General features: G+C 38.1%; 1 protein-coding gene across 1 annotated transcript in view; it reads right to left on the reverse strand.

Annotated features, from left to right (window-relative positions):
- Positions 1-5,415, reverse strand: part of LOC140739944 (myelin expression factor 2-like) — a 29,939-nt gene extending 24,524 nt beyond the window's left edge. The window contains exons 1-2 of the mRNA XM_073068642.1: positions 5,231-5,415; positions 3,966-4,150 (exon numbers count right to left, since the gene is read on the reverse strand). Of these exons, the coding sequence (XP_072924743.1) occupies positions 3,966-4,150; positions 5,231-5,340 (295 nt within the window). The 5' untranslated portion in view covers positions 5,341-5,415. The remainder of the gene's footprint in view (positions 1-3,965; positions 4,151-5,230) is intronic.
- Positions 5,416-10,121: the final 4,706 nt, after the last annotated feature.

The following is a 10,121-nucleotide window of genomic DNA, read 5'->3' on the forward strand; positions in this document are numbered from 1 at the left end:
ATGTTTGCTGCCATCAAGGTCCTTTCCTTTACCTCTACCCCAACCCTCAGACTTTGAACGGTATATTTCTCAGCTTCACAGGATATCAAAATATACCTTCACAATTTAATTTTAATTCATTATTCTTATTCTGACAAAAATAAAGGAAGCCAAGCTTTCTTGAATAGAACAAAGGACCAGTAAGAGAAAACAAATATTGCTGCAATCAATTTGTACTGTCTTTCTGTTCATGCAAGATGAGAATTCTTAAGATTTACAAAATTTTAATTTTGCAATGATCAATTTTGAATAGGTTACTTTATACATATAAAAACTAAGAATACTGTTTCCTAGATGTATCCACTCAGCAATTAAGACAGTACTGCAGGGATATTAACACTTACACTGAACCCAGAATACATCCCATGTTTATGTTCTGTTAATACTAATGGGATAAAACTTCACTTGGACTGGAAAAGGGATGAAGAGGCACAAAAAAAAGGGCAGGAGCTAGTACAAATAACTATAATCTATTCTCATGAGTTAAGTACATAAATCTGAACGTATGATGGAGACTAAGCAGCAATCAATTCCATAAGATTTCCTTCAATGTTACTTTCTTTTTGAAAAAACATCTACAATTACTGTAATCGTGGCAACATGCCGAAGCAGGGAATTAAACTGTAAATCCACCCTGCATCATAATGCTATTAAGAAATTTAAGTATTTCCCAAATGAAAAAATGTGTAGAGTCAAACTTGCTTTTAAAAAGAATTGCCTGCACTCTAATAACTCTCCTGCACTAGGCAGTGGGTCTCAACTGTTCTTAACTTGGCTTAGTGCAGTACAAAGACTACATTTAGGCTGAATACAGAGTTAGGTTTCCTACACACCTGTACCACAATAATCCCATCATTCTACTATCTAAATCATTTAGACATCATCAGTAATCTACAATACCAAAGACATGTGAAACTGAATGGGCACATTCCCAGTATTACACCAATTTTAGGCCACCAACTTTTGAGTCTTACCGCTTGAAGCCATCACTACATCAAGAAAGGCAGGAGTCTACACAAACCTAAAATTGACACTTTGTGATTTCACATGTAAAACAAAGTCTGCTGATGCTTCTTTCCTGTCAGACTACTAAATACTGGTAACATCAAGTAGTGCTATTCAGCAGCAGCATGCACCATGGTGGACTGTTCACACTTCTGTTCTGAATGACCAATAATCCTTTTTTACGCAGTTGCTGAACACACAATTGAATGTCAATTTCAAGGAAAAGTCAAGAATGGCTTTCCAGAGTCAAGTGAATCAGATGGTTATTGGAAGAATTATAGAATTTCGTTAATATACCAAAAATGAGGCGATGTTAAACATTTTGTTTAAAATATTTACTCCAAACAGCAGAAAGCATATAATCAAGTAAATGGAACTTCTGCCCACAATTTAGTAAGCTTGCACTGTCCAACTCTAAAGCAAATGATCAGATATTCATAGGGCTGATGGGGCAGTAGGAAGGAAGTGTGGTTGTGGTAGATGAGACAAAGTAGCACTTCTGTCTCTTCCATGGATGCAGCAACACTTTCAGCTAGTTAAGACTTCTTGCTGTAGTGACAACTCATTTTAATGAGCTAAATGTAGTTCAATGGTCAAAACACTTTCCTCAACTTAAGGACATATGTTCGAAACTTTGTTCAACTTTACTCCCGAGTTCCAAATGTTAAGACAATATCCATTGTGTCAGGCTGTTCAAATTACCAATCTTCAAACATTCAATGCATCACTTTGTATATAACACCAACTCCTTACCAAATTTGTGAACTTACGAAATGATGGCATTTCCTCACTGACCTTCAACTAAATTGCAAAATGACAAAATATTTTCTTCAGCATTGCTACTGTTTCAGAAAAGTTACAAGTTAACAAAACTCCAAATGTGCAAAACAATCATGTAATTAAGTGCACCCACAAATTATTCTTAAAGCAATGATACTTTTAACAATAAATAAAATCACAGTAATATGCACATTGCAACCACTGATTCAGGAAATCTGGTTTAGCTGTTAATGGGGATTGAGAAATACGATCTTATAGGATAAAACAATCAACACGCAAGATTCTCAGATACAGGGTGTGATTTCTTTAAAGCAAAGTATGCTCAACAATTTTATAATGCAGCCTTGATAGAGTTTGCACTTTCAGGATCAAATTTCCTGTCAGCCATCAATTCAATGGAATCATGGAATTAAACTGGTTCTATCCAGCACAGGTACTCCAACCTCTATTGGTTAAACAAGCAAAAAGATTCTAAAAAGTACAATGCATGTGTCTGTGAAAGTACAAAGACTATTGTGTAATTTGTAAAGAACAAATTTTAAAACTAGAAATCTCTCTCAACTACACTATTACCCAACTAAAATAGGTTCCAAGTTCAGGGGATGCTCTTTTAAAAAGCCATTCCTAACCAATAGAATTGTGGAGTGCTTGAAAAATTGTTAAATGCAAACTTGCTGCAATATACACAAGTAGTTTAAAAAAAACAAATTCTAGTACTAGGTTACATTTAGTGCTGATTTAACTGATAATTGAAGCCTTACACCCAAATCTGTTATGTCTCTTTCAATGAACAACAATATCAAGATCAGATCCATCTGTTTATTTTAACATACTATACTAATGAACATTAGTGGGTATTGAATGCAACAAAGGCATCAACCCCTCTTAACACAGTCAAACTGGCACCTGTAGTTAAGGAAGGTCAAGCTATTATTTCAGGGGTGCACCTTTACCACAATTAGATATTTTAAAACAGAAAAAAAAGGTGGTTTGAAAAAAACGAACACCTCTAAAATGTTTAAGTCCATCCTCCCCACAAAGAATGACATGCTAATTTAAACTTTATCCATTTTGTTACATTTCCAATATTTGTATCATGGTGTTACAGTAGAAAAACAGCAATCAGAACAGCAAATTGAGTATTGTCCATGTTTGAATATTTCCAAAGTATTGCAAATGGGATGAGGGTTCATACCCATGGTTCCTCACAATCTCAACTAATTCTCTCAAATTAAAGTTACATTCACACAAAAGAATAGAAATGGTTTGCACACTTTCTAAGTAAATCAGCTAGTTAGAAGCATTGGAGAATACCTAGAAAGTCACTGAAACATCAGACAATTTAGGGTAACATCCTTAAAAGTCTTAAATATTATGGTGCCAATTTTCATTTATACCAATTTCACAATCACCTAAATCTAAATACTATCGACCAGTCTCATGATTGATTTCCTCCTAGTTGGCAGAAGACAAAGTGCAAAATATGCATGTAATTTAATTGACTGGCACAAATTGTTTATCAAATACAAATTACTTATCGGCAACAAAATGAACTGGCATGGCCCAGGGAAGATTAAATAGAAGTAACATTTGTTTTCTACCGCAATAATCTTGCCTCCCCCAAATAAAACTGACAGGAACATTCAGGAAGGAAAAAAAACGAACACATCCTGTATTTGACCTACCAATCTGGGTCCACAGTAGAAAAAAAAGTTATGTTTGATTAGTTCACATGTCCACACACCTAAACTTTCAATAACAAGGCAAAAAAGCCACAAAAATTGTGTTTCTCCCACCTCATAAAATGAATTTACAATTTGATCTGTGATGATTTTGTGGAATGGTGAAAGAGGCTTAAAAGGATGAAGTCACCTGCCCTTGATGCCAAATTTTTTGTAATCAACAACATTCTGCTAAATTTGATTCACAATTACTCCTCAGAAATGCTGTAAAGAGACATTTAGTTAAAATTCAACAAACATTTCCTCTGGACAAAAGAGGTTCTTCAAGACGATCCATACTCAGCATCAAGGATTGAAGTAAAAATAAAAGCAAATTTAGTTAGTACATGTAATACTGATCAATGAAACAACTGAAACTAATTTTAATTTCCAATGAGTACACATTACACCTGACTTTACCTTTCTCTCTCATTAAATCTTTAAGTGTCTGCCATTTCATTTCAAATGGAATATTGCTCACAAAAACCCGGAATCTTGCATTTCGGTTGGTTGAATATGGCTCAAAACGGTTTCCTCCACGCTTGCTGCTTTTTTCCTTTAGCTTATCATTTTTATCACTCTTAAGTGGAGCTTCATTTGTTTCACTGTAGGAAAAAAAATCAATTTCAATATTAATTTATTTTGCATTCGTACATTTTGCCCAAAGCTACCTCTGCAAAGATTTAACGAACTTTACCCATGGCACATTGCATCAATACTGAAAAATTTAAATATCTTTTTAGAGAAAGCAAGAACTTATTAAAAATCATGACAGATGTTTAAAGAATATTTACTTTTAACCTGAAAGGCTGATTTGTTGGTGGGCGAGTAGAAAAATGATCGGTTTCAATTAAGTGACTAAAAGGAACAGCGTAATGAAAAATACTCAAGTTTTAGGGGAAAGGGGCAAGAAATAAAGAAAACAGTTAAGTTCTTTTGGAGGACGAAGAAAAGGTAGGAAGTGCCTTAAGGCAAGATATGGTACCAGTCTTGGGGTGGGATGCTGCACGTAGTGAGTGGGAAAGAGAAAATCTCAGCAAGAAAGAGATACGCGGGTTTGATGTGCAAAGAGAAATGAGGGGCGCCGTCGAGAAATGCAAAGATCCGGTGCTAGCATTTAGCTGGTTAAAGGGAAGCATGCGGTTGGGAATGAGACTCCAGTACTAGCGGGTTTAGAAAATATAGCACCGATTAAAAAATCGAAGCTCAACACACAAAGAGTAGGAGACGATTAACATGCGGTGGAACAGTACCGGCATGGTTTAAATGGGAACGATGAGGCTCTAAGTGAACCAGACAGGAGGACAAAACAATAAATTGTAATACAATTATTTCACGCAAGGAAGATAAACAGCGAGGTTTTATTGCCTCATGTGTAGATTAACCTCAAGTATCTCGATAGTGTGGAAAATAAAAATATACAAAAAATTGAACTATAAAAGAAATCTACAAAACTAAATTACGTTGGCATGCCTTTAATTATTAGTTCCAATTCCATTCTCTTTAGGAAGGAAATAGACTTTTCTCTTGGTTTGAAGAGCTACCGGAGTTGACTCCGAATCATAAGCGCCGCGCCGCCCTTTTGTTCGGCGCCAAGGCCGCGGCCTACATCCTTGTTGAAGCCTGTACCGTTGCCATAGACACACGGCCTTCTTGGGCCGAGTTTTTTCCTCACAAATACGCACCTCTGGTTCTGATCTTCATCGCCACCGCTTGGGATGTTCTCCTCTTGCTTTTCTTCCAACTCAATGTTGGCGATCGCAGGTTCTTGGGACGTAGGCTCCAATTCCGCCATCGACGCAGGAACAAAACGACCAACTCGCGCTGCTGAAGTCCAAATGGCCGCCGCGTAGTGACGCGTGAAGGTTTCTGGGTACTGCCGCGCTGTAAGCCCCGCCCCTCCCCTTCCCCCACCGTCTTTCACTCAAGTGACGACATACTGGGTTTCAGCGCCAAATTGCCGCGGCGACTATCCCACGTGCGCACGTCTCGTCTACCTGACAACCGAAGGCGACAGGTGGGGGTGTCCGCAATGCAGTAAGAGATCGAGCAATGTGCATCGGTAGCTGGGTTACAAAGTTGCTCCCTTCCTTCGGTGGGGCCTTGCATGTAGCTGACCATGAGACCCACATTACACGGGTATTTAACATGCGGACTAGTAACTCCGCCACTCAACAAGATTATGGTCGATTTCTGTCTCAAGCACCGCCTACTTGTACGGTGTCACTCGATGCCTTTAATATCCACAAGTTATCAATCCTTGTCTTATACACAATGACTAACCCACCAAATCTATCTAGGGTAGAGAGGCTACTACGATCAGAGTGAAACAATTTCTCCTCACTCTTAAATGGCTTGTTGCTGTTCTGAGTCTCTTACTCCAGACTCGCTAGTGTAGGGAAACAGCCTCTCTATTATAACCTTTAAGAATCAACTTTGGTCTCACCAACACCCTTTGTAATCATGATAATACATCTGTATTTAGGTGAGAGCTACAATGGCCAGCATACCCTTTGCTTTCCTACATATCTGTTGCACTTATGTGTATGCCTATACTGAGGTGTACAAGAGCGCTTCCATATCTTTGTACATCATCATTAAAAAAACATATCAGCTTACCTGGAAGTGAATACTTAGTCATTTTTCCACATTGTATCTTCATCCCCTCCATCTGCCATGATATTATCCACTCAATTGGTTTGCCTATATCCCTTTGAAATCTCTTCATTCTCTGTACTTCTTGCATTCCCACTTAGTTTTTCAGCAGAGTTAGAAATATGTTTCTTTGCTGCCCTCAGCCAATATGTTGATAATAATTGTGAGTAGGTGGAGCCTAATTAAGTCTCTCCGTACCTTGTGTTATAAACTGCAAATCTTAGAAGGAACCATTTATCTCTACTCTTTTAGCCCTATGGGTGGAAATGGCGCAGAAACGGGCTGTACCATTGATTCCACGCCCGTTTTATATTAATCTTACATTTTTTATTTACTGCACAGTGCCTTCAAATCCACCCCTACTCCACCTACGTACATGTACAGGCAATTTGTAATGGCCAATTAACATGTCTTTGGGATGTGGAAGAAAAACAGCACAGAGAGGAAACCCATCCAGTCACAGGGAGAACATACAGACTCCAAGCAGACAGCACCTGAGGTTATAATTGAACCTGGTTCTCTGGTACCTTGATGCAGTAGCACTACTTTAGGCCTCTTCTATACCCACTCTTTGCCTCCTGCCAGTCAGCCAATGCTATACTCATTCCTATACTAGCATAAATTCCTATTTTGTTTAGCAGCCTCATGTGTGGCACCTTGTCAAAGGCTTTCAGAAAATCTAAGTAAACAACATCCACTGAGTCTCCTTTGTCATCCTGCCTGTTATTTCCTCAAAGAATTCCAACAGATTTATCAGGGAAGATTTCCCCCTTAAAGAAAACGTGCTGACTTCAGTCCATTTTATTGTTTGTTTCTGAGTATCCCAAAACCTCATCCTAAATAATAGACTCCAACATCTTCCCAACCACTGAAATTAGGCTAACTGGCTTATAACTTTATGTCTTTTGTCTCCCTGGAGTGACATATGCAATTTTTCAGTCCTCCAGAACTATTCTAAAATCTGTTGATTCCTAAAAGATCACTATTAATGTCTCTACAATCCCATCAGCTACGTCTTTCAAAACCCTAGGGTGACGTCCAGGTGACTTATTTACCTACAGACCTTTCAGCTTCTCAAGCACCTTCTTAACAATGTGGCCACAGTCATTTCTGCCCAGTTACCCTCGAATTTCTGACATGCGGCTAGTGTCTTCTACAATGAAGACTGATGCAAAAGACTTACTGAGTTTGAATGCCATTTCTTTGTTCTTCCCCCTCCCCATCACTACCTCTCCAGCATCATTTTCCAGCAGTCCAATATCCACTCTTCCCTCTCTTTTACTTTTTATATATCTGAAAAAAACTTTTTGTATCCTCTTTTATATTAATGGCTAGCTTACTTCATTTTTTATCTTTTCTTTCCTAATTGCTTTTTAGTTGCCTTCTAAAGGTAACTATACAGTAGAGTGTTATAGAGATACTGTACATAAAAATAGATGAACTCAACAAAAGGTATAAATACATTTTTGTATGTATCAAATGCAACATGTGAGCAATCAGGTCACCTCCTGGTTTCTCTATGTTTGAAATAGTCACTGAGTGGTGGCTGGTGCATTCTGAAAAAGCACATTGCAGCCAACACTTTAGGCCTTCCTTCTTGAGGCAGAAAGAGACATTCAAAGCATGGAAAGGCTCACATGAGGAAGTGCGGAAGTTGCCATAGTTTCAATATTGTTCATGAACTATCTTTTGCCAATTGCAACAGATCTCATGTTTAAGCATATCTAATAAAATCCTATGATTAAGGTGGTAAACAAAATGTAACTAGTTAACTAGTAGTACCTCTAGCATTAACTGCAAGCTTTAATCTTGGCAGCAGCCACGTTTCAGGGAAGGTCTCAAGTGTCACAGAGACTATATTCTGCTTCTCCAGAATTACTCATATTCGGACAAAAATACAGACAGGCAGTTATGGACCATGTCAAGACTAGAGATCATTCAACTTCCTCACTCATCTTGCATCTGATTTTGTAGTCGAAGGATGAGGCCAAATGGAGCAAAAATATATATTCTTGTGGAGGATAGGGATATGATGCAGTGCTGAATGGGTACTTTGTATCTTTATTGAAGTAGTTGTCAATCTTTGTTGACAATGTAGCGGTGAAGGAGGAAATGGAAGTGACCATGGATACATTAGAAATAAAGAGCAGGTACTTGAAATGTTACAGAAATAAAGCACTGTAGATCTGGTAATTGGAAATAAAATATAATACTAAAAAATACTCACCATGATTTGTGAGGTGTGTGCATTTAAAAGTCATTCATGTTTCAGTCGATTACCTTTAAGCAGAATTGCTGCTGCTTGATCTGGCAATTGGTCCAGGACTAGATCTATTTGTACTTAAAAGCATGGACATTCTCAATGTAGAGAAGATTCTCAGTCTGAATTATATTCATCTGTTATAAAAGGATGTTAAATGCTGTAAGAAGTCATCTAATTCTTCATTGATATGAGGATTGTGTCATATGCAGGCAATACTTAACTATGCAGAACAGGGGGAGGAATTATTGAGCTGTGAACCTGACCTTGGGTAAATAATTAGCATTTTAAATAAGGCCAAATAATTAAATTATAGCATAGATTATTGAAGGTAAATCATGCCAGCCCTGTTGCTGAAGGCTTTGATGAAGTAACAACATTGCAGTGTACCTTCCTCAATCACTGCCCCTGCCTCCTTGTTTTTCTGGGTGAAAAAGTTGCTCCTTGGGTCCCTTTAAAATCTTTCTCCTCTCACCCTAGAACTATGCCCCTTAGTTTTGGACTCCCCTACCCTAAGAAAAAAGACTTCTATCATCACCTTATCTGTGCCTCCCATAATTTTGAACATTTGTATAAGCTCCTAAAGTCTACAGAATAAAATCTAGCCTGGCCAACTAGTCCTGAAAATTCAGGCCATGGAGTCTTGACAACATCTTCATAAGCCTCTGTACTCTTTCCAGTTTAACCATATCTTTCACATAACAGGTGACCAAAAAGATAAAAAAACAAGAGATTTTGCAGATGTTGGACATCTTGAGCAACACACACAAACTGCTACAGGAACTCGGCAAGTTAGGCAGCATCAATGGAGGGTAATGTTGGACCCAACTGTTTAATTCTTAAGATTAGACTGTTAGACTGTTGAACTGTTATTTTCTTTGCAGTTTAACAATTAATTGTCCTGCTTGTATTTTATATACGTGGAACAGTTTATTATGCTCCCTAATGGCCACAGTATGTATCTGCAGTTATTCAATGTGTTCGCTAGTGGTTATTTTAGTGTAATTCTGGAAAGTTCTGAAATCTTCGCTTGGTAATACATTATTTGAATAAGAGCTTTCTCATTGGTTAAATCTATGAATTTGAATGACATTTTCCTTTTCTATATACCTGTAGTGTAAAAAGCTGCACCATGAGACAGTGCCATCTTAGATCTTTTGACACACACTCTCTTCAACTAGTAAACCTCTATCACTGTTAATTTTCAACTCTCTCTTTGTTCTATTAGCACTTAATAAAATGATCATGAAGCAGCATGTTTTGTGCCTCTTTTCAACTTCTGAAAGAATCTTGGATTAAAACATCAGAATCCTAAAGGATTAAACAGTCAACATTTCAGGCCAAATCTTACTCCAGCTACCCTCCTCTACCACCCACACCTATCACCTTCTTTCACTCTCCCCTTCCCCCCCCCCCCCAACCTTCTTGCCCTGGCTTCTGACCTTTTCCTTTTCACTTTGGTTTCAGCCTGGAAGTCAACTGTTTACTCTTCTCCATAGATGAGTTCTTCCAGCATTTGGTGTGTCGACTGAAAATATAGGCACATGGAGTGGTGGGGTTTGGAGGGATATGGTCTGAATGCAGCAAATTGGGACTAGCTGGGAGGGAACTGTGGATGGCATGGACTGGTTAAGCCAAAGGGCCTGTATCTATGCTGTGTT

This window comes from Hemitrygon akajei, chromosome 16 (genome assembly GCF_048418815.1).
Source record: "Hemitrygon akajei chromosome 16, sHemAka1.3, whole genome shotgun sequence".
Lineage (NCBI taxonomy): Eukaryota > Metazoa > Chordata > Chondrichthyes > Myliobatiformes > Dasyatidae > Hemitrygon > Hemitrygon akajei.